The following is a 25,450-nucleotide window of genomic DNA, read 5'->3' as shown; positions in this document are numbered from 1 at the left end:
CACCGAAATGCTAGGCAATTCTCCTCTGAACAAGAGTACCAACAGCATCCCCAGACACGTGTTTCGGTCTGGTTGGACCTCATCAGTAGGGAGGAGCTGAGCCTCTCTAAGAATAGTGAGCAAGGGGTCCACGTCTGGATTCCCCTAGTAACTTAGGGTGAGACCCAAAGTTACTTGAATATGCAAATTGACAAGGGGGGTCCTGGGAGTCTCTCTGCTAGACATTAGTCCTGGTTATGAGAGACTTACCCAGAGTCTTTAGCTCACTATCTTTCACAGAGAAGAAATATCCCAAACATATCAGTCTTTGTCCTGCCCTGGGGCAGTCCAGCACCGAAATGGTAGGCAATTCTCCTCTGAACAAGAGTACCAACAGCATCCCTAGACACGTGTTTCGGTCTGGTTGTACCTCATCAGTAGGGAGGAGCTGTGCCTCTCTAAGAATAGTGAGCAAGGGGTCCACTCTGGATTCCCCTAGTAACATAGGGTGAGACCCAAAGTTACTTGAATATGCAAATTGACAAGGGGGGTCCTGGGAGTCTCTCTGCCAGACATTAGTCCTGGTTACAAGAGACTTACCCAGAGTCTTTAGCTCACTATCTTTCACAGAGAAGAAATATCCCAAACATATCAGTCTTTGTCCTGCCCTGGGGCAGTCCAGCACCGAAATGCTAGGCAATTCTCCTCTGAACAAGAGTACCAACAGCATCCCCAGACACGTGTTTCGGTCTGGTTGGACCTCAACAGTAGGGAGGAGCTGTGCCTCTCTAAGAATAGTGAGCAAGGGGTCCACTCTGGATTCCCCTAGTAACATAGGGTGAGACCCAAAGTTACTTGAATATGCAAATTGACAAGGGGGGTCCTGGGAGTCTCTCTGCCAGACATTAGTCCTGGTTACAAGAGACTTACCCAGAGTCTTTAGCTCACTATCTTTCACAGAGAAGAAATATCCCAAACATATCAGTCTTTGTCCTGCCCTGGGGCAGTCCAGCACCGAAATGCTAGGCAATTCTCCTCTGAACAAGAGTACCAACAGCATCCCCAGACACGTGTTTCGGTCTGGTTGGACCTCATCAGTAGGGAGGAGCTGTGCCTCTCTAAGAATAGTAAGCAAGGGGTCCACATCTGGATTCCCCTAGTAACTTAGGGTGAGACCCAAAGTTACTTGAATATGCAAATTGACAAGGGGGGTCCTGGGAGTCTCTCTGCCAGACATTAGTCCTGGTTACGAGAGACTTACCCAGAGTCTTTAGCTCACTATCTTTCACAGAGAAGAAATATCCCAAACATATCAGTCTTTGTCCTGCCCTGGGGCAGTCCAGCACCGAAATGCTAGGCAATTCTCCTCTGAAAAAGAGTACCAACAGCATCCCCAGACACGTGTTTCGGTCTGGTTGGACCTCATCAGTAGGGAGGAGCTGTGCCTCTCTGAGAATAGTGAGCAAGGGGTCCACGTCTGGATTCCCCTAGTAATTTAGGGTGAGACCCAAAGTTACTTGAATATGCAAATTGACAAGGGGGGTCCTGGGAGTCTCTCTGCCAGACATTAGTCCTGGTTACGAGAGACTTACCCAGAGTCTTTAGCTCACTATCTTTCACAGAGAAGAAATATCCCAAACATATCAGTCTTTGTCCTGCCCTGGGGCAGTCCAGCACCGAAATGCTAGGCAATTCTCCTCTGAAAAAGAGTACCAACAGCATCCCCAGACACGTGTTTCGGTCTGGTTGGACCTCATCAGTAGGGAGGAAGTGTGCCTCTCTAAGAATAGTGAGCAAGGGGTCCACGTTGCATCAGTAGGGAGGAGCTGTGCCTCTCTAAGAATAGTGAGCAAGGGGTCCACGTCTGGAATCCCCTAGTAATTTAGGGTGAGACCCAAAGTTACTTGAATATGCAAATTGACAAGGGGGATCCTGGGAGTCTCTCTGCCAGACATTAGTCCTGGTTACGAGAGACTTACCCAGAGTCTTTAGCTCACTATCTTTCACAGAGAAGAAATATCTCAAACATATCAGTCTTTGTCCTGCCCTGGGGCAGTCCAGCACCGAAATGCTAGGCAATTCTCCTCTGAAAAAAGAGTACCAATAGCGTGTTTCGGTCTGGTTGGACCTCATCAGTAGGGAGTAGCTGTGCCTCTCTGAGAATAGTGAGCAAGGGGTCCACGTCTGGATTCCCCTAGTAATTTAGGGTGAGACCCAAAGTTACTTGAATATGCAAATTGACAAGGGGGGTCCTGGGAGTCTCTCTGCCAGACATTAGTCCTGGTTACGAGAGATTTACCCAGAGTCTTTAGCTCACTATCTTTCACAGAGAAGAAATATCCCAAACATATCAGTCTTTGTCTTGCCCTGGGGCAGTCCAGCACCGAAATGCTAGGCAATTCTCCTCTGAACAAGAGTACCAACAGCATCCCAGACACGTGTTTCGGTCTGGTTGGACCTCATCAGGAGGGAGGAGCTGTGCATCTCTAAGAATAGTGAGCAAGGGGTCCACGTCTGGATTCCCCTAGTAACTTAGGGTGAGACCCAAAGTTACTTGAATATGCAAATTGACAAGGGGGGTCCTGGGAGTCTCTCTGCCAGACATTAATCCTGGTTATTAATTTGCATATGCAAGTAACTTTGGGTCTCACCCTAAGTTACTAGGGGAATCCAGACGTGGACGCCTTGCTCACTATTCTTAGAGAGGCACATCTCCTCCCTACTGATGAGTTCCAACCAGACCGAAACTCGTGTCTGGGGATGCTGTTGGTACTCTTGTTCAGAGAAGAATTGCCTAGCATTTCGGTGCTGGACTGCCCCAGGGCAGGACAAAGACTGATATGTTTGGGTTATTTCTTCTCTGTGAAAGATAGTGAGCTAAAGACTCTGGGTAAGTCTCTCCCAACCAGGACTAATGTCTGGCAGAGAGACTCCCAGGACCCCCCTTAATAATATGCATATGCAAGTAGCTTTGGGTCTCACCCTAAGTTACTAGGGGAATCCAGACGTGGACCCCTTGCTCACTATTCTTAGAGAGGCACAGCTCCTCCCTACTGATGAGGTCCAACCAGACCGAAACACGTGTCTGGGGATGCTGTTGGTACTCTTGTTCAGAGAAGAATTGCCTAGCATTTCAGTGCTGGACTGCCCCAGGGCAGGACAAAGACTGATATGTTTGGGATATTTCTTCTCTGTGAAAGATAGTGAGCTAAAGACTCTGGGTAAGTCTCTCCCAACCAGGACTAATGTCTGGCAGAGGGACTCCCAGGACCCCCCTTATTAATTCACAAATAGTCTCTACATGAAAAAGTTGTGGTTTACAATTCAGGAGGGATACGGCATCCTGATGATGAACACTAAAATAATACATCACTGGGTTGAAACATGCATGTAGACGCCCCTCAGATATAATGTTCCTGATTGATAATCTCTTGGTCAGTTTTAATTCATTTAGGCAAAATCATGTTTTTGAGCTCTTTAATGGTTATGATTGTTTCCGTCTATCTTACTTTTCCCAGCACGTAATGGAGCACAATACCTCACCATTTGAGCACATCTTTTCTATCTACCTGAACTTGTATTGTTCATGATGAATTTGTGTTTGATAAGAGCATGTTCAAGAAATGACAAATTGATATTAATGGGTTTTCAAAATAAACTAGAATATGAATAAAATTTGATTGCACTTTTTTCTGATTGCTTTTACATAATGAGCTTTTAAGTGCTGCATTGCTAAGTGCCCCGCTTTTTCTTGAAGGTGTTAACATATTATGCACCAGTTATCTTTCAATGCTGCAATCTAGGTTTCTGTTACATCTTCATCCCTGTGTCTCCTGAGTGAATGATGTCACAGGGAGAATGTTCCTTTATGGATGGAATGTTAGTATGTGAATGTAGGTTCCAGCTGAGGCAGTTGGTGTCAGCCAGCCTGGGTGGTGAACCAATGATGTTCTCACCTGGGCACTTCTCCCTTTTGGTATCTGGCCCCTCTACATTGTCATCTACCTTTGTCAACATGAATACATGGAACTTGAATGAACTTACCTGCAGCCTCCAGTCATCCTTAGATACAACAATGGTGATGAGATGGTCAAGAACAGGTCCCATGGAGAACCGGACCTAAGAAAAAACAAAGATGCAAGTGTTACCTGCTGCGGGGGGGCAGGATTAAGGATGGGGGACTCACTGCCCCCCAGAACGAAAGACCCACCACCCAGGGCCATGGTGTAGCTGCCCAGGGCGTGATTGTAACTGTCCAGGGCAGGGAAAGAGTCACCTGGCCAAAGAGGCACCAAGGGCTTAGTTGGAACTGCCCTGTGCAATGAAGGAGTCACCTGGCGAGAGATGCCCCACCCTGGGCATAGAGGCACCACCATGACTGGCTGCCCAGGACTAAGAAGGGGTGCTCAGGGTAGGGAAGGCTTATCCAGGACTATGGAGCCCTGTCCAATCCCAAGGGATTCTTGCCCCATGTTAATGTGGAGCACCAGTGCTTTAATGGTGCTACCCAGGGCAGAAGGACTTCACTCAAGGCTGGATAAAAGTGTCCTAAGGATGTAAGTTGCCCCAGAGCAAACTGGATACAACTTGGATAAACCTAATGTCCTCTAAGGTGAGGTGTACCCAGCAATGCCCTCCAGCCCAAATGCTGTCTAAGTTTCATATGACATTTCTTTTGAGCAGTGCTTACCAGTTGCACTTTGCTGGTGTGGTTCATACATATGGGATTTATGCAGCAGGATCAAGGAATGTCAACTTACTGTTGTGCCCATGAACTCTACCGGAGTTCATTGCGCCTTCCATGCAGAGCCGTTGGTGTACTTGGCATGCGGGAGCTCTGCCGCGCTCTCTTGTCACCCTCCAAATGATGATGTAGTAGGAATGCTGGGGGTGTTGGCAAAGATTGGCACCCCAGCGTTCAGTTCCGCGGCTCACTCTGAATGGTGTGATGTCAGAGGTTGGCTAAAGGAAAGGACCCTTTAACAGCCGTATACGGAAGTGGACCTTCCTCCAGAGCGTCTCACACATGGCAGCATAGAAGAATCTCAGCCGGCCCGGGGTATGCAAATAGGTGTGAGCGCTTCCCTTAATAAGATGTATGCTGGAGGTAACTGTGATGAAGCTATTACGGACAGAGGATCTACTCTACAGTTTGACGTGAATCAGTGAACTGGTACCTTTCTGTTTCTACTCCTCAATAAGCGAAAATGGCTGTACTTTATTTTCATGCCAAGCATTTTCCCTGGCACTGGAAAACGCTTTTGCAATAGCTTGAGAGTGGCATGAGGGAATGCAGCTGGATAAATGACACCCAGCTCTGTGTTGTTTTTACTGCTGGGGCGCTGGTGATATATTGCTGATATTTACAAAATTATTTTTACATGTGCTGATTTTGTCCTTCCTTCACCCCATCTGTACAGCTTAACTGTCTTTGATACATATTGTAGTCTATGCCAGCTGAGCGACACCTAAGTGTTTAATGTCTTTATGATACATGAGCATTATTGGTGTTGTAGGTGAACGGCTACTACAGTGCGCTTTTCTACTTTCGGTTTTAGTCCTAACATTTTGAGGATTTCTAACGTATGCATTGTATTGTATTTGGTTATTTATATAGTGCTCTTTCCCCACTTGTGTGGCCTCAATGCGCTTTTGAGGTTGGAACGCCCTTGGGGACCGTAATCAATATGCTGGATTTGTAAAGGGTTTAGATTAGGAGATGCATGTGTGCATTTTGCCGGTCTAGGACTTGGCGGGCTGGCTAGGCTCGAGTAAGCTGCCCAAAGCGCGGTCAGGCATGTGCGTGGGCGCTGTTGGGGGTTTGCAATAGATTGCTATTTTTGGGAGAGTCGATGTGTGACCAGCTATACTGAATTTCCTTTGTAGGTAGTCACCGTATGCTAGTGTCAGAGGTGTTGAGGTATGTCAGGTGTTTCAGTCTGTGCGACTATGTGTGCTCCTAGACCGGAAAGCATCGCCATAGCTGCATACTACGGTGCATGGATGCTTGGCTGTGCTTGCAGCCTGTGTCCACAGATGTGGTGTGAGGTATACATACCATAGTCTTCAGGTTATATGTACCGTAGCCGTGCTGGATGATAGTCACAGTTATATCTAAAATGTGGCACTGGCTGAAATTCAAATCCTGTCTAGATGTGACGCAAGATAAATACTCACAGTTAAACTAGATGTGGCATTGGCTAACATTCACAACATGTCTAGATGTGAAACAAGCTAATATTCAGAAGATATAGCTAAAATGTGGCTCTGGCTAACATTCCCAATCCTGTCTAGATGTAATGCAAGCTAATATTCAAAAGCCATAACTAGAATGTGGCACTGGCTAACATTCACAATCACGTCTAGATGTGACGCAGGCTAATATTCATAGTTAGAACTACATGTGACCCTGACTAACATTCACAATCCTGTCTAGATTTGACACAGGCTAATATTCACAAGACATAACTAAAGCGTGGCGCTGGCTAACATTCACAATCCTGTCTAGATGTGAGGCAGGCTAATATTCATAGTTAGAACTACATGTGACCCTGGCTAACATTCACACTCCTGTCTAGATGTGACACAGGCTAATATTCACAAGGCATAACTAGAATGTGGCACTGGCTAACATTCACACTCCTGTCTAGATGTGACACAGGCTAATATTCACAAGACATAACTAGAATGTGGCACTGGCTAACATTCACAATCCTATCTAGATGTGACACAGGCTCATATACACAAGGCATAACTAGAATGTGGCACTGGCTAACATTCACACTCCTGTCTAGATGTGACACAGGCTAATATTCACAAGACATAACTAAAGCGTGGCACTGGCTAACATTCACAATCCTGTCTAGATGTGACACAGGCTAATATTCACAAGACATAACTAAAGCGTGGCACTGGCTAACATTCACAATCCTGTCTAGATGTGACACAGGCTAATATTCACAAGACATAACTAAAGCGTGGCACTGGCTAACATTCACAATCCTGTCTAGATGTGAGGCAGGCTAATATTCATAGTTAGAACTACATGTGACCCTGGCTAACATTCACACTCCTGTCTAGATGTGACACAGGCTAATATTCACAAGGCATAACTAGAATGTGGCACTGGCTAACATTCACACTCCTGTCTAGATGTGACACAGGCTAATATTCACAAGACATAACTAGAATGTGGCACTGGCTAACATTCACAATCCTGTCTAGATGTGACACAGGCTAATATTCACAAGACATAACTAGAATGTGGCACTGGCTAACATTCACAATCCTGTCTAGATGTGACACAGGCTAATATTCATAGTTAGAACTACATGTGACCCTGGCTAACATTCACACTCCTGTCTAGATTAATATTCACAAGGCATAACTAGAATGTGGCACTGGCTAACATTCACACTCCTGTCTAGATGTGACACAGGCTAATATTCACAAGACATAACTAGAATGTGGCACTGGCTAACATTCACAATCCTGTCTAGATGTGAGGCAGGCTAATATTCACAAGACATAACTAGAATGTGGCACTGGCTAACATTCACAATCTTGTCTAGATGTGGCGCATGGCCCTGACTAATATTCACAATCCTGTCTAGATGTGACGCAGGCTAGTATTCACAAGACATAACTAGAATGTGGCACTGGCTAACATTCACAATCCTGTCTAGATGTGGTACATGGCCCTGACTAACATTCACAATCCTGTCTAGATGTGACGCAGGCCAGTATTCACAAGACATAACTAGAATGTGGCACTGGCTAACATTCACAATCCTGTCTAGATGTGGCGCATGGCCCTGACTAACATTCACAATCCTGTCTAGATGTGGCCCATGGCCCTGACTAACATTCACAATCCTGTCTAGATGTGACGCAGGCTGGTAATCACAAGACATAACTAAAGTGTGGCAATGGCTAACATTCAAGTCCTGTCTGGATGTGAGGCATAGCTATAGTGTGGCTAAATGCTACAAGGATTTACAGGGATTTAAAAAGTCAATTAGTGGTGTGTCATGTATTTATACTTACCTAATAGCAAGGAAAGTTTTCTGTTGTTTTCCATAAAATCTGTTGTTAGTGACATGAAATGACTGAATGCGTTGGAATGTTTTAAGTAGGCACACTTATTGTTGTCATTACTGTAGTGTTTAACACTTTGACGAATTGCAGGTGCGTGGACTAAGACTACACAAAGAGCTAATATGCTTATTTAAGCAACTGTCACTGCTTTTTGATTTACGCAGTTAGATCTTTTGGCTTTAATGAAAATTGGCAATGTGTTTTGAGCACTAAAGTGCTGCTTAGCTTTATGTAAAATGCTGGCTTTGAGCACTAAGTGTGTGAGTGTTCACGTATGGAAATAGTGTTTTAGAGAAAGCTTATTGTGCATCTTGCAATCGTGCACATGTTCTGTGGCTATGTATTATTTTACTAGTAACTAGGATGTTTGAGTGTGAGTTTGCCGGCATGGGTATAAAAAACCTTTATGTTTTAGTTACCTTTGGATCCATTTAGTTCAGTATAGTTTTAGTGATGTTAGGGACGCCCCCCTCACTTTGTTATATTTTGACAAAGATTTCAGCATCGCTCTAGGTGATGCCCTAATAATTAATTGTGCACTCTTGCTTGTTGTCTTTGCAACGTCTTGTTGTTTCTGAGGCCCCTGCATTTATCTAGAATTTGGCATTTGTCTTTGGGTGACACTTGGCATTTTAGTTGAGTGTATTGTGCATTTTTGAGCCAATAAGATTTCCAGGTATGTTTTATGTCAGTTTCCTGGCTTCCTCTACTGAGTAATTGACCAGCCATTTTTGTTTTGCCTACCTACGTTTAGCCTATTTCGGCTAATGGTCTGGTATTGGGTTGGGGCCCTATCAGTTTTATTTTCCCCATCGATTTGCTTATTCTTCCCTGTCCGTGGTGTGCCACAGTGTCTAATGGTTAGTTGGTGAGGGTTGATGGTGGGCTGTCAGTGGCATGTTGAAAGTTAGAGTCGGTTCTTCTTTTTTGAGACAACCCCCGAGAGTTTCATGATGTGGTGACCAAGCAAATGATGAGTATTAGCACATGGTGTGCACATCCAGGATGGTAGATTAGTAGTAAGGTCACTTTTGAGACTTTTTAGTTTGGGCTGAACTTCGTGGCAAGTGTCTAAGCATGGAGTGTAGTTTGTGTTTGGTTGGGTGTTCAATGTGTAGTTATTGGTGATCCCACCTGTACTTGTTGGCAATCTTTATGTGCTCCCCATTTACCTTTTTAATATTAAGGGGAGGTGTGTGTGAGGTGTGAATGGTATGAATGCTGAGTGTCAGTGAATATTTTGTCTGAGTTTTACTCGAAGTGAAGAAGTTACTAGTTCCTTGTGTCATCTAGGGTATGTATCGGTTTTCATTCTTTGCACCATTCTCTACTTTCTGTTATTGACATCTTAGATTTCACAGTAGGGCTTGCAGTCAGAGTTTGAGTGTTTTCCCCTCTGTCCTGACATTAGGGTCAGCGCTCAAGAGTGGTACTCTTTAGACCTGGGTGTGGTCGAACTCGGGGAGGTGACTCGTTTCTTCTTAGAGGGTTGTGATTAAGTCTTTTGTAGCCATATGTGTATGGCGGGTTTGTACTTGATTGTGGCAGAATCAAGGTCCAGGGCTGGCAGCCCTGGACATGGGGTGTATTGTTCTTTTTGACTGTTTGAGAATGCTGTAAGGCTTCAAGCATGTTTGCTATGTTAGAGTTCTTCTGCTGGAAGTGTATTTGTCCATGCACAGATGTGTAGCTTTGTTTATTAAGGAAGGGAGATGTGTTATATCTTCATCCCTGTGTCTCCTGAGTGATGTCACTGAAAGAATGTTCCTGTGCGGATGAATTTTAGTATGTGAAGGTAGGTTCCAGCTGAGGCAGTTGGTGCCAGCCAGCCTGGGTGGTGGGTGCCAGTGAGGTCCTCCACTGGGGCACTGGTCCCCTTTGGGGCCCAGCACATCTACTTTTTCATCTACCTATGTCAACCTGAATAAATGGAACTTGAATGAATGTACCTGCAGCCTCCGGTCATTATTAGATACAACTGTTTCTCACAGAATATTCACTAGAACAAAAACCTCATGACTAAAGCAATACAGCTTGTCCCATTACAGGCGATAATGATCATTACAATACTTAACACAAAAGAGGAAGACACTTCAAACCAAAAGCAAGACGGAACCAGACACTGCTCTGAAACTCCTTCCATATCTAGTACTCTTTCAATTACATTGGCACCAGGGGTAGCCCGTTTCACAGAATGTTAACCTTTCAACAAATCAAAAGGTCAGAAAATACAAAAAGGGGGAATAGAGACAGTTGTGAATTCATGTACATGTGCTAGTTGCTGCCATCTAAAGAAATAATTTCTGAGCCATGAGTAAGAGATGCAAACGTATCAAAACAAATACAATTACCTATAAAAAAATAACAGAAGGCCTTTAAATCAAGAAATAGTAGATACACCTTCTACATACCTATTGGCCTAGAGATCCAGTTGATCTAAGGAGCCCTTTTCCATTCTACAGAGTACCCAGTCAACATCTTATGTCAACCTACATGGCTATCTAAAGGATGACCATTTAGCTATGAATTACCCAATTGACCCTTTCTCCTGTATATCTGCTTTTACCCTGAAGCATTTCAATAGAGGCCAGAGAGCTACATATAAAATAAAAGTGTTTGTTTGGCCAGTTCAGTGCTTTCCTCTGACTGGCTATACAGCTCTGAGTTCTCACCATTGCCTGCCTTTCTGATACCTCACTCTCCTTCCACCTGTGTAGCAGGCTTTTCCTTTTGGCATTAGCCCAATCAACTCTTTGAGCCTCATTATGAGTTTGGTGGTATCTGGAGGGTAAAGCTGCCCAGATACTACCAAATGGTATTACCGTTAGCGCCACTTGGTCTGGCGGTATTACCAGCAGAATTACAAGTGGCGGTGGGCAGTGTTAGTCCCCATTTATTTGAGTACATTGAACGTAATGAGGGATTTCGGTGGAATTGGGTGGAAAGTTGGCAGATTTACCTCCAACTTATAGCAGTACTCTGTCAGCAGAATCCTACCACCAGTTCGGTCCTTTTCACTCCTTCTCAAACAGACTTGGTTGTTCCTTGGGTGATGACACAACACCTGATATAACAGAACAGGGCCCAGGAACACACAAGTTGCATAAATTGCGCCCTGTTGCCTCTGGGCCCGATGGTGCGTGTTACAAATAAAACAAATACAAAATACAAAATAATTGACACTCTGCTTCACATGCCCTTTCATGACTGCTACTGGAGCTCAATGAGATTTTATAGATGGCCTCGAAGAATTGCAAATCCACTGTGGAATTGTTTAAAATCTTTTTTAGTGCTTTTGAGATTTCTTTGTCACCTCCAGATTGGAGGTCCTGGGACTCATGAGATGATATTTAGAGACTGGTATGAAAAGCCTTGTTGCTTTTGAAGAATGGGATGTGCTGTCCAATGACTAATGTATATAAATAGTTGCAGGCACAGTTGTTTGTGGCTCAATTTGAGTGTGCAAATCAACTATGCACTAATGCATAATAGTGGAGTGCAAGTGGTATTTATGACCACAGTCATGATATAGATAATTATATGCACATATACCTGTTTTTTCCTAAGATTTTCTGGGTGAAGGAAAGGCTTAAGTGGAGGAAATATAGGGCAATTTACAAATAAACATTAAAATCAATGACTGGATACTGATGACCGAAGATAGCACATATACCTCTACACATTGTCCAAAGGTAATGATATAGGAGGGACAAAGGGTAGATCACATGCATGTCTATTGAGAGTTTAATTCTACACGAGTTCTGGGAAGATGACATAGTGCTCCTTTGATAAGAAAAGAGGTCATATTTTCCATGATGTGCCCTCTGGTAAAGATGGAACATGAGGGTAGCGCAGCCCATCTCCAGTAAACACCACTTCGGTCTTTCAGTCCCTCAGGGGTTGGGTCTTGCAGCTAAAGTCTGCCTATGGTCCCAATGTCCTTGCACCCAGGACATCCTAAAGATGAGTGAGACAGGCCAAACAATGGTTCATGTGTTGTAATGTGGACTCTGCTAAGCTAACCTTAGTGAAACGTGTAGCTGGAGGATTTATTTATGCGGCGAAATCCAACCCCATTTTTATGGGTATTTATCACTGCATAGCCTACATTTCAAGTCATTCAGGGTTAGCCTCTGGGACTGGAGGAACAGTCCTGCAGGTATTCTGACCACCCTGAAGATGATGTATTAAATTAAACATATTCCCTCTAAGGGTGATAGTCTATTGCTTTGAGGCTCAAGTCAGGGCTTTCGGTATTAAAGCCTCAAGGAGTGGATATCCTAATTGTCCACCAGAAAGGTACAACATCAAAGAATGGTTGGAGAAAGTGAGTGGGGCATGGTAGGAGCCAGCATCGCCCTGGACTAAGGTAGTGGTCTAGGATAGTGAGAGTCCATTGAAAATGATGAGTAAAAGATATCTTCCTTCATACACAGTCGCTGTTTAATGTGATGAGTGTAGGATTCAAAGTGCTATCAAAGCAGTGTCTACGAAGAGCAAATGATTTGCTAAACTCAGTATATGATCTTCTGGGCCTTAGAAAGAAGGGCCAGATGGAAAGGATCTCCAACACCAAGCAGTTTTGCTGGAATTGCATCTTGTGCACAAGGGTATTGCGTTTCATCAGCAGGGATATAATGTGAAAGGGGGCGGGTGGGGTTTAAGGACGTCAGTACGTTTTCCTTGTTAGAAATATCGGTAATGAAGAAAGACATCTTCATGAGAAGTCAAGAGTCAAAGCAAAGTGATACTTAAGGAACAAAGGACAAGATTTTAAAATCTTTTTTGGTGCAAGTGAGGAGATGTGCTAGCACCGAAAATGCACTCATTCAGATACCCTTTTTCACCCTTTTGTGAATTTGCGTAAAGAGGGGGCTTTTATGTGCATTTGAACGGGCATTCTGAATTCACAAACAGGATGCGCTTTTAAATTCCCAGAAAGCGGGGTCATCTCCCTGCACCTTTTGAAACAGACACAGGGCGATGTGTAAATTATGGCATGGCCATTTTTGATCCAGCCATGATCTGTTTTGGAAGTGTGGTTCAAAACACAGCTGTTACATCTGCATTTGCATCCCCCAGGGATGACAATGCTTTTTTATTTGATGTAAACATTTGAATGAGGCAGACCCTTTAACAGCCCCTCTTAGTGAAATGGTTGCCTGGAGCCTGTCATCGGGAGCACCGCTCCCGACACTCGCCGCTCATGCAGCCCGTCCTGAAATGCTCTGGTCACCTTTGAGAATAACTGCCTGAGAAATGTGCACACATGAAACAAGTGCGTTCTCTGCACTGCTATTTTCGGTCATGTATGAGAATTTAGCCCAACGTCTTTAGCCTGCAGTGGAGTAACCCACTTTAACCATGTTACACATCAGAGCTGAACAGGGGAGTTGCTAGGTCTGGAAAACACCCGGGGCTAAGCTGATGTCGGAACTGTTGGGACTGGGGGCTAGCTAGTCTTTTGGCTGTAGCTCCTGAGATTCTATCCGGGGCTACAACCATAAGATCAGGGGCTATAGCCCCCTTAGCCCCCCCCTAGCAACGCCCCTGGAGCTGAAGCAGGCTAAACACTGAAGGATGTGGTAATAACCTCAGCAGTAGAGGTCGGCGCAGCTGTCTGGCTCTGCAGAAGCACCAACCCAATTGTGGTATTTGAATAAAATCCCCAAACACAGTTTCCGCTCATTCTTCCTGTTTAATATAATACACTAATGTTTCCTTGACATGACATATGAGTTTACAAGCGTTGCCAAAGGTTTTGCAGGTGCATACGTTTTGCAAACATAAAACATTTGCAGTTTGAGTCTCTGGTGATGGCGCGTGATCATGTGTAATCTGCAGGTTTTTCTGCAAGCTCAACGTTATTTCCTACTGAAATACAGATTTTCTTTCTGTCTTCAATGCTTTTGAAATGTCTCATTCAGTGGAAGAATTGCATACCGTAGCAGCTCTCTGTAGGTTCCATGTGCTGTTAGCGAACACTATTATACCGAACACTTGTATACCCAGTAGATTTTACCGAAAAGACATTTCGGTATTTTTGTTTTTTGTTTTGGGGAGGGGGGGGGGTCCCCCTAATCCCCTGCTTTTTTCCTGGTTGTATCTCAACCGCAACCACCTCTCTCCCTGTTTTACCCCTTTACCCAAAGGGGAAATACCGACATTTTATTTCTGTAATATCTATTCGATATTACAGTGTTCGGTAAATCCTAGATAACATCACTGGATACTCTGTCTGTATGTCTGTCGATTAGGCAGATAGACAGACTATTTAACAGTTTTATTCCAGATGCAGCAATAGCCGGGACCTGCACTTAAGGCATAGAAAAACACGTCTCCTATTCAGGCTTTACGTCAAAGTGAGAGAGTGTTGTGTCCTTGCAAAGTTCTTCTGATGTTAGCTTGACAGTTCTTCACCAGTCTTTGCATTCTTGCAGTGTTCACACAATGGCAAGAAGACTTTGAACAGGTTTGCTGTTGTTACATTCATGGATCTTTTGACTTAATGGACAATTTCTGCACAAAGCTAAAAGAAATGAGTGCAGGGGCCGTCCTTTGTTCACAGTCATTGTGATACAATGTAGCTGTTGGGATAATTCAATGAATAGTCCAATGTCACTTGCCTGAACTTGGAGTTAAGATTCTTCCGCAACTTCAGGCAGCAATTTTGATCATAGTTCACAAGGTAGGAGAGCAGTGTTTCAATGAATGCTGTGCAGTACAGTCCAGTAGGTGCACTGATTCCCCAGCAATGCCCCGAGCTACTGTTCAAATGGTGCACTGATTCTTCTTGTATGAGACAACAATTCTTTCTGGAACCTTTGGATCTCTTGACCTGGTTCAAGCGTGCAAAGTGTTTTTTGACACGGCGTTATCAGGGATCTCATTGAAGTCTTCTAAGGCTGTTGTTGTCTGCCAGAACAAGGGAAGAGAGCAACACGACAGGCCATTCTCTTGTCTAGTAATCGGGTTTGGCCATAATTTGGCAACTTTACCACTGAATTACCACCAATCTTGTTATGAGAGAGCATATTTCCATGTCAGTGATGGGCATTCTTGTCAATAGTACTTTTAGCAGTGTGACAACAGAGGCACTGACTGACAGCCAGATAAGTCGTAGGAAGACAGAGCATGTGAACGCTGTCATGAAACAGGCCTTTTATATTTTCTACCTGTCTTTGATACCATCCTCGTTTACATGCCAAGTACAACAAGAAAATGGATTTCCTATTAAATAATGTTATGTGCTCTTTTAGATGTGTGACCTAAAGCAGTCTGGTCCTGTGTAGCGCAATGTATGACATTTTGGCGGCCTCTTTTCTCTTGCACGTAAAACGCCACATTGAGAGAAAATATCAATTCTATTTGCAGCAATGGAGTGCTTTACAGAGCAAGACAGCAGCCAGAGCATTCACAGTTGGATCAGTTCACAACAAGATGTGTGATGAACTCCACGTGTTTTTAATGGAACTTAACTGCACAGGCATGTCTCACAAACAAAAGTGCAGCTTGAAGTAAAAGATACAAGCAAACATGTGAAATTCATATGCATCAGGCAGGCCTTTTCAGATAAAGGAGGGCCTGGTGCAGATGCACGGTTTACTCCATGCTTAATCTGGCCCTGGGAACTACATCTAGTAGACAGTCTTTTTAAATGGCCAATTGGCGGGTCCACCATGGGCTGTTCATACCCTGACTGTTACGTCCTTCTGGAGCAACATAATGATTTATTTTCCCTGAATGAGTCAAAGCTGCGTGAAATGACCGCAACCTTCATGTTACATCAGTGTCTTTCCATTGCACCTTTTAACTGATCACTTCCCTCTCTCCTAGATGCTCTACTGGAGGAACTGGAGCAAGCTTCTCTGAGCTTGGGCCTCAGCGATGATGAGTGCCCAGCATCCGACTTGAAAGGAGGCGATTATGATGCCCCCCCACCAAGACACATGGCTGAAGAAAGCCACTCACGGCCAGAGGGCACCAATGGCGGGGAAGCCAGCCCTCAACTCAAGTCGATTCAAGCCCTTCACCCTGCATCTGAGACGAGTGATGTGAGCATAGTGAGTATGCAGAGGGGTTTCTGAGGGGAGGGTCTGCAAAGTGGTTGGTAATATAATGTTTGCCAGGTGAACTCAATGGCTGCCACCTTAAGGCACACTATATAATTACATACCATCCCATAGCATACCATGCCTTATGATAACATATAATACAATGCATGCTCATGCCATTCACTTAAAGCCATACCATTCGGTCCCATACCATACCATATATATCTTGCTCTGACACGCCATAACATTCCATACAGTGCCTTATGAAATCCAAGCACAGCACTCTATGCCATTCCTATCCTATAGTACCATGCTCTCCCATACCCTACTCTATGGTGCAGTACTCTTCCGTGCCACGCTATGCTATAGCACAGGCTAACTTGCAATACAACATATTATACTATAGCACTCTATATCATCACTCCTCACCTTGCCATAGCTCAAATGACCACACCTCGCCCCACCGCAACATACCTATCCATCCATAACAAGAAATGAGATCATTACATCTGGCATATTTTCTCACATGTAAAGCAATATCAATCACAGATTATGACAGTAAAGGCATAGAGCAGTTGCTTCAGTCGACTAAATCGAGGTTTACAAGATCGTAAACTAAGCCTTGTAATTAACATAGGACTTTTTCAACGAAAGGATTATTCACATAAGTCAAAATGGATTCCCTTAGCAATTCTCTAAAGGGGATGGGACTTCGGACCACTTTGTTCATTTTAGTTGGGCGTGAAGCATTCAATTATCTGAATTGCTATTGTTGGTTTTATGGTTCTGTGTGATTCCACGAGCAGCAATTACATAGGTGTTTTGAAATGTTAATATGCTTTTGTAGTGTGCCAAATCACCACAGTAGTATTTCCAGAGCACCTACGCTTGCCTGTGGAGTGGCGTACTGTGCTCATGTCAGGGGTGTTCAGACCTTAGTCTGCGGGAGCAAAGAAAATGAGAGGGAAAGGTAAGAGGATGGGAAGTGGGCAATAGATGCCTCAAACACAGAGGGGCAGGAATGCAGCGGGGCAAGACTGTCTTGCCATAGCATGTGTGCATGCCAGTCCTGTAGGTGACGGAATCCAAGAGTGGATTAATAGGCTAGGCAAGTTGTGCAAGCAATGTGGCCTTCACCCAAGATTGGCGCAGTAGGTCATGATACAAGCAGCAAAACAAATAATTCGTTTTTAAAAAAAGATTGAAATACATTTTGGATGAACACTTATAAGGAATGCACCATTTATTTACAGAATGTTCTAATACAATTGTACTCTTGAGGGGATTGTTTGGGCGATCAATCATCACCTGTTTAAACAATTGTGGCACAACCTCACTAAATGCAAAGAGGTTAAATGCAATGGTACCCTGGCACCCAACTATTTCTGAACACATTATTAAGCTGAATGGAGACAGTTTGAGATCCCGAAATGCCAGAAAGGCCTTGGCTCCAGATTTGATCCCTAATGATCTATATGTGGAAACTGTAGAGTTGTATGCTATCTTGATTGCCAACCTTTATATATCTTCCTAACAAGAGCAGCCTGGAACAGGGCGTTTCAGCACCCACATGCAAGCCAATGCAGAAGGTATGTTTATGTTAATTTATTTTATTGAATCGTGTGTATGGATGCGTGAATGCTTATGTTATGTGTGAGTGTATGGTGATGGATGCTCGTGTGAATGATAGAGTGATTGCTGTATGAATGTGTGTGTTAGTTTATTTTGTTCTGTTGAGTTGATTTTGGCAAGTGGTGGATAGTAGGGGAAGGACAGTTGTACAACAAAGGCATTTCAAAAATGCCTAAATGCCTTTGTTTTACAATCCTCCTACCCACCTGCCAAAATCAGCTCTCCTTCTGAGGCGCTGTGCATCCCAGGGGACAGGGATGGTATTTTTTTACTGGATTTCTATCATAGATGTCCAGTCAAAATACCATGCTTTCCCCCTTGGCACCCCAGCGCCTTGCATACACACATAACCATGTTGATTGTGATAGGCCTAGTGGGGACCAGGGGACAGGGATGGTATATTTTTGCTGGACATCTATCATAGATGTCCAGTGAAACATGTCATGTCTGCCCACTGGGCCCCCCCAGCAGCAATTGCAAACTGTTTGGATATTTACCCATTTTCTTTTAAAGAATGCTCTACAATGCACTATTTTAAGCCATTATTTTATTAAAAAATTCACGGGTGGAATCCCCCCGAACCTCCCTTGATTGGTTCGGACTCCCTCACTACTCTCGGTCGCTATGGCATTTTTGAGGGAAATAGTTATGCCCCTCCACTTAAAAAAATCACCAGCCACCACTGGCTCTCGGACTGTGTTGGGAACGGAATGGGGGAGCCCAGGGACTGTGGTGGGAGCAGGATGAGCGGGAACCATGGGATAGTGGTAGGAGCAAGGTGGGGAGAGCCCAGGTTGTGTGATGGTGTGGGGAGAGCCCAGGGACTGGGTAGGAGTGGGATGAGGGAGCCCAGCCACTGTGATGAGAGCAGGTGGGGGAGCCAAGGGACTATACTGGGAGTAGGGTGCAGTGACAGTGCGCAATACATACTGTCCATTTGGCATTTTTTGGGGGGCCCGGCGTGCCCAAATTTTGCTCAGAGGTGCCTAGGCTAAACATTTTTGAAGACCACTGGCCTAGTGGATTTACAATGAGAGGCAACTTCTTTGATTGGCATGCTCGTCAGAGTCTCATATACAAAACAATCCAGTGTTCTTGCGTATGGACATCACACATTTCGCAGCTATCTCTATAAAAAAATAAGAACATCAACACAGAGGGGCAGGGTGGGGGGGTCCCGAACAATTTGTTTGCTCAGGGGGGCCTTGGCATAAAAAAGTTTGAAGACCACTGTTCTAGAGGAAGATTGCAAGGGTCTAGCAACGCTTGTATCTTGCCATGATCTGTGAAGATTAAGTGAGGCATGCAGAGGGCTTCCTTTGATTGGCATTGATGGATCTGTCCACCGCACTTGATTGTGTGGACATATTTATATTATGGGAGACTCTGATAGGCTTAATAGGTTTAGGAATTTATGAAGGTCTGGTAAGGGTTGTCATTTGGACAGCACAGATAGGAGTGGCCCATTCACACTGATTTCACAGCACACGAGGATTGAGGCAGGGAAATCCACGATATATTAAGGATTTGGAAAACCAAGGGTTAAAATCAACACTGGATGTTATCCGGCATTGAATGAGAGGCGCACACCTGTTCTCCGCTATGCCGATGACACTTTTGATTTGGCGTACACCTGCTGCATTTGAGACTTGGTCTCTAGGTATGCGGAATTAAAGTCAACTAGGGAACGTCCAATCAATACAGCTAAATCTGCAGTTATGTGAATGACCTGCACTAAACTAAGAAGAGGCGCCATTGCCTTAACTATGTGACAAAGGAAAATGTTGTAACTGTTCTGGGATCCAAGTTGTGGATAACACGTCCTGTAAGTTACAGATGTTGAAATTAGGAATGAGACTTGCACAAAGTAAAGCTGCAATCATTCAGTTTTATAGACACCAGAAGAGACACAACACTACACTATTGAAAGTTTATGATAAGTCACTGTAAAACCACACCTAACCACCATAGTCCATGATTTTTCATTGTGCCTGTACACGCGGGATGCCGGATATATGGATCCATCCATACATGGAAAGAATTCAGCACTTCAGCATTCATTTTGGAAAGCGGTCCAAGTTGAGTGAAAAAATCAAAACATATTTTTGAAGACCTATGAGAATATACATGAAGGGATAATTTTGAAACTAGGCAGGTGCAATTGATTTGTGCCATACCTACAGCCAACAGGTTGCAATTAGGAAGCAGATTGGGATTAAGGAAGAGTTTCATAGCTATAGGACTGATTAGTCTAATATTTTCCAGCCTTGAGGCCTACCTATGGTTGAAACCAGTGTCGGTCATTTTGTTGATAATACAATTGTTTGCTGAATTATCGTGACATATGGAAAATCATTATATGGAAATATTATTATATGTAATGAGTGATGTTTATGTTAGAATTTACTGTCATATTAGGCTGGGGTTCAAGGTCATAACAGTATTGGCCTTCAGAACCAGACAATGTTGAACTTAATTGGATCAAAATATTATAATCAATGAGCGCAAAAATCTTTTTCATGCGACTATACTGGTTATCGCAGTTTTACAGTGACTTATTGATAAACTTTCAATACAGTCTAGGGCCTGATGTATGCCTCTGTGTCACTGAGACCGCAGCCAACTACACCTGCACGGCAAGGGATCACATTTTACATTGAAAACTTACTCCCAAGCGCACCCGGGACACAGATACCCCAATACACAACACTACACTAACCATCAACGTTTATAAAGCAAATCATGGTGCACGAGTTTGATACTAATTTGGACATCTTGGAGATAAAAGTCTGGTAATTGTCCCACAATCTAATCCTAAATATATGGTTTCTATTGGAACAGATGTGGCTGAGAAAGGGCCTGAAGTACTGAAATTATGAGTGGCAGTAATGCAGTATTTGAACCATGTCACCTAAACATAAGATTGTTGAAGCCCTGAGAATTCATGAAACAGGACCCATAATGCCATGGCTGAAACATGTTACCAAAACAGGCATTGTATGTTCCGGGTTCTTCTGTGACAACCATATTTTGAATAGGAGAAATAAAGATCTGCTTAATGAAGTTTTGAAACGCATTGTAAGTGAAGGACAGTGTAGCAATGTAAAATCGTGGAAAAGTGTTGCTGCTTATTTGTCATTAAAATGTGGTCATGTATTGAAGGAATATTAAGAATATGTGAAACTGGTCCAAGTAAGAAGATTGATATTTTTAGCCTGCTTCAGTGAGCTTTAGCCAAGAGCCTCAAACACAATTTGGGGTAATATTGATGTAACTTAAACATTTTGCTCTTGTGATAAACTACCATAAACAGGCTTGCCCAAGATATTGTTTGCTGGTTCATAAATAATAAGAAAGAGATTAGCGCAGAAAAAGTTTAAATTGTATAAGAGTGTTCCTCTACTTCCCTGCTGTTGATCTCAGTGTCACCTGGGCGTTGGGCCATTTTTAAAATGGAATTATAATGCAAAAAGGAACATAGAGGGAGAAGGTGTCCCTGGTGGCTGACATTGCATCTGAACATGCCAGATACTACAAGCAGCTTTCTTCAGCATTCAGTATGAATGCCCAGGAGGAGGTAGATGAATGGGGTTCTTTAGCTTTCAATACTTCTTCTGGTACCTCATAGTTGGTTCTTTTATTTCAAATGAAAACCCTCTGATGGTCCACGCCATTTGTGATTCCCATGGACCCTGTGGTTGCCCTGAGAAATCCTAGGTACTTTGGGTTGGTTATCTCTGGTTCTTTTTGCCAATGCTTCAGAGTTGACCCTGGTGAAGACACAGGAAGTTCTTTAACTCCAATGACACTTGACAATCACTGGCTCTGGTCCAGTGGTTTTGAGTCCTCTTGGAGATTGTGACTGGTCCTATGCCCTGTGGTTGCTGAAACCTCATTAGCAACATGATGAGGTTCTTGGGAATATTTCCAAACTGGCCTTCAGGCCTTTTGCCTGCTTCGATTCCACATTTCCCATATTTTGAGTTGGGTAGTTGGAGGCTTCAAATCTCGTAACGAGTCAGTGGCAACGCAAGCAATTAGTCATCAGGCCTAGCAGGCACCAAGCAAAGCTTCTTGCAGTCAAAAGGCTCAACATTTACAAACAGTAGTGGTTCCCATCATGGATTTTTTTTAAACCCACCTTATGCTAACAATAACTCTAGGGGCACTGACCCTTCCTGAATGACACCTACGTAGCCAGTCAGCTAGTACTTCACTTTCATCTGACCTACTCTGTATGTAAGTGGCAGAAAGGTTCCCATCACTAAACTAATAAAGCTGAGTTCTGCATTCAAATTACATCAAATCATGCTTAATTTTGGAAAACCACATTTTCCGTACAGCAAACACAAAACTTCATAAAAATCCTTAAACAACTGTCTGGAGATCTCCAGGGTGCGAGTGTACTGTACATTGATGGATAAATTGGCTGTAGGGAGACTAGGAGATTTCTATGTAGACAACCAATTCCTAAGCCTGGGGGATTTTAAACTGAAGGGGGTGGGGCCTCTCTAGACATATTTTTATACTACAGGATCAGGAACGAGTTCAAGGCCATCTTTCCTTCCTTCCCGCAACAATCGTCTACCTTTCCCTTATTGCATGATGTGCATGAGGCGAAGCGGGGGGCTGGTCTCTCAGATTTAAAAGAAGATGTCGGCTGCTATCCCACAGGCAGGAGATAAAGTGAAACAGAGGTGGGAGAGGGCGGTGGTGATAGAGAAAAAAACAAGGAATTTTGTTCAGCAAATACACTTATGTACACCATTATAAAAGGTAAACAAAAGTAAAATGGTTTGGTTTCTAATTCTAATGCAATTGTCCTCAATATGTTGGGTTCACAGCACATTTCGTTAAGTGGGTGGAGATATGCAAACTATGCACATTGTTGGCATCTGGGCCATGGGGGTGGCACAATGCATAAGTGACCCTCGAGCCCACTGTGAAAAGCTGGAATCTATGGCACAAGGGTAGGGTAAAAAAACAGGACAGGACACCGAGAAGTAAGACTACAATTTCACTGTGGTCACCGACACAAATGTAGGACTACATGTCGGTAACAGCTATAAACACAAAACCGGGACTACAGACAAAGATAGGACTAATGACAGCAATGACCAACATGAATGAGTTTGGGGTCTGGCTGGAGCAAATTATTCCTGTCAAATGATGGATTCATGTACAGATGTCTGTGAAACCACTATGTGACACTGTTTTGTGATTTCTCAGTGAATTCTTGGGGATCCACCCTATATTGTGGTAGAGAACTACAGTGGCCTGGGGTTATTGTCAACCCAACAATAGTTCGATGTGAAATTAAAGCAAGCCTTTCCACAATAAATACTGATCACCTCTACACACTTTATTAGGAACTACTGACCCCCTTGTATCATTGAATGGCACAAAAGTAATCCACCTCAAAGATGTATGGCAACCTTTATGGTGTGGAATTATTTCAACCGACAAGGTTTTAGTGATCAAAAGCACTATGCCTTTATTGCAAAGAAGGAAAAAACATAGTGAAGGTTAAATGCAAGAGATAGTGCTCCCCTCCCCCCAAATAATTGCTGCACATATTTGATTTCTACTCAGAGTACTTTTCAGATGAATGAATGTTGTGTAGCACCGTTTTGTCCTTCTGTAGTCTGCTATAAAACTCAGAGCAGCTCAGGCTGAAAATTACCCTAGTAACCCACAGGCATTTCAAGGTGTCAATGTCCATTCTGTTTCTTTCATCTGTCCATGTATTGTTCATTATGGACTAGATTCTTTCCGGTGCATTTTTGCTCGGCAAACACAAAGCAACCTGAACCATTATGCTCAAGTTTTTAATGGTAATGTTCTGCTTTGAAAAATAGGAGAAAACCTCCACCAACCGCTCATCTGCAGACTTTTTCTGCTCATTCCACTGAGCGAGTCTGCAATCTGTGTAATTCTGTACACAGCTCAGCTCATCAAAACGCGGTGTCATCCAGTTTGAATCTTCCTGATATAAACTTCACAAATTGTAGGGAGCCCTCTACTTCTTCCCAAACAGGGACACTGTTCAAGAGGATCCCGAATAAAGTGTTCAATTCTGATAAATGTGCCCCCCATTCTTCAAGGTAATTCACACAATAGTCATAAAATCAATGCATATATTGATTGAATTGGGCTTCCGCTAGTTGCCTTCATTCACAGAGGGTGTTTAGGAGGCATTTCACTTTATTGGTCAAAAAGCATGCATCACGCCTCCCTATCATTTCTTCTTTCAGCCTCATTAACCTTTGGCGAACATCAATAGCATTTGAATTTTGCTTTTCTAAAACCTTAATTGTATAATTAAAAATTATGAGTTGGTTCTGCAGAAAACAGAGCCACGTCTCACCAATAGGGGTTTCCAAAAACGTTATAATTGCTGTAGGGACTTTTTCTTGTGAGAAAAAGTATGAGTTCAGAGCTGGGTACAGTGGGCACCCTGTTAAGTGCTTGCAATAGGGGGACAGCCAGCATCTGTTACTGGTAGCAAGGAGGCTCTGATATTCTATCTCTACAAATTCACAAAATTCAGTGAAATTGTTCTCTGCTAACAGTATAATGTGGAAATATTTATACATTCTCAAGATAAAGAATTCTATGTCCAAGGGATGTCCATCAGCAGCAGTTTTCACAGTATTATACACTATATGTGCTACACACCCCACACCAATTACTTTATTCATAGGGATTGCCTCCTTCAACTTAAAATAAAAATTGTTTTTCCCAGCTCTTGCTTTTCCACCAAAGTTTGTGCTAGTGTTATCCGCACAAAAGGCAATTGCCTTTTCCCTTGCATTATTTTTCTCCAGGGCTTGAAGCTGTTCCCCAATTGAGGTTTCCGCAGGGACTGAGGTGAACTCTAAAATCTTAACTTTCACCCCTCAAGGTCCTGGAAATAGCAGAGTACAATTGGCATTAGCTACACCTCTTTTCTGTTTGAAGCATCAACCAAAACCGATACACAAGTAACGTTACTCAAATCACGCTTGAGATCCTCCATAAAGGTGCCAGCACTTCGGATATTAACGCTTCTGTTTTTGTGTGTGTACAGGTAAACTTCTCATCATACAGTTTCCTTATCAATGAGGATGTACAGTCCATTGATCTAAAAGTGTGGTTGTGCTTTACGAGGTGATGGGCAAAAGTACTCTCAGTAGCAACCCTACTGAAATCTGTCCCCCCGGGAAAAGCCTGCCCAACAAACTGTGTGATATTGCTGCTGCTGGCTGCAGATGACAGACAGAATTTGTGCTTTTTGGTTTGCATGTGCTCCTTAATATCCGCTTTTCCACCATGGCTAATAGAAAAAGAGCATTTGCAGTGCTTGCAAGACATCTGACTGTCACTCCTCGCAACCTTACTCAGGAATGGGAAAGACTTCTGCATCTCCTCCATGGTGATTCATCTCCTCTTGGGCATCTTTGGTAGCTACCTATATAGGATTTCTAGAGAAAGCTTGCTGAAAAAAAGTAATGTAGTCATCTTGATATGATGAGCTTCGTTTCATGCAACAACAACAAAAGGTATTGTGATGACCGAACCACGGTTGCAGTAGTATACCTGAAGGGTCATTAAATCACCAAATGTGTTAGTGACAGCTGATGTATTTATTCTGAATTCTACAGATGCAAGAAAGGGCACAGCATTGACATTTCACAGGACAAAGAGTG

General features: G+C 43.4%; 1 protein-coding gene across 1 annotated transcript in view; it reads left to right on the top strand.

Annotated features, from left to right (window-relative positions):
- LPXN (leupaxin) overlaps positions 1-25,450 on the top strand; it is a 526,193-nt gene that overhangs the window by 165,069 nt on the left and 335,674 nt on the right. Inside the window, exon 2 of the mRNA XM_069628853.1 lies at positions 15,913-16,139. Coding sequence (XP_069484954.1) covers positions 15,913-16,139 — 227 coding nt within the window. The remainder of the gene's footprint in view (positions 1-15,912; positions 16,140-25,450) is intronic.

The sequence above is a fragment of the Ambystoma mexicanum genome, chromosome 12 (assembly GCF_040938575.1).
Source record: "Ambystoma mexicanum isolate Mex_15411 chromosome 12, UKY_AmexF1_1, whole genome shotgun sequence".
Lineage (NCBI taxonomy): Eukaryota > Metazoa > Chordata > Amphibia > Caudata > Ambystomatidae > Ambystoma > Ambystoma mexicanum.
Note: the sequence above shows the minus strand (reverse complement) of the source record. Positions and strands in the feature narration are given on the sequence as shown.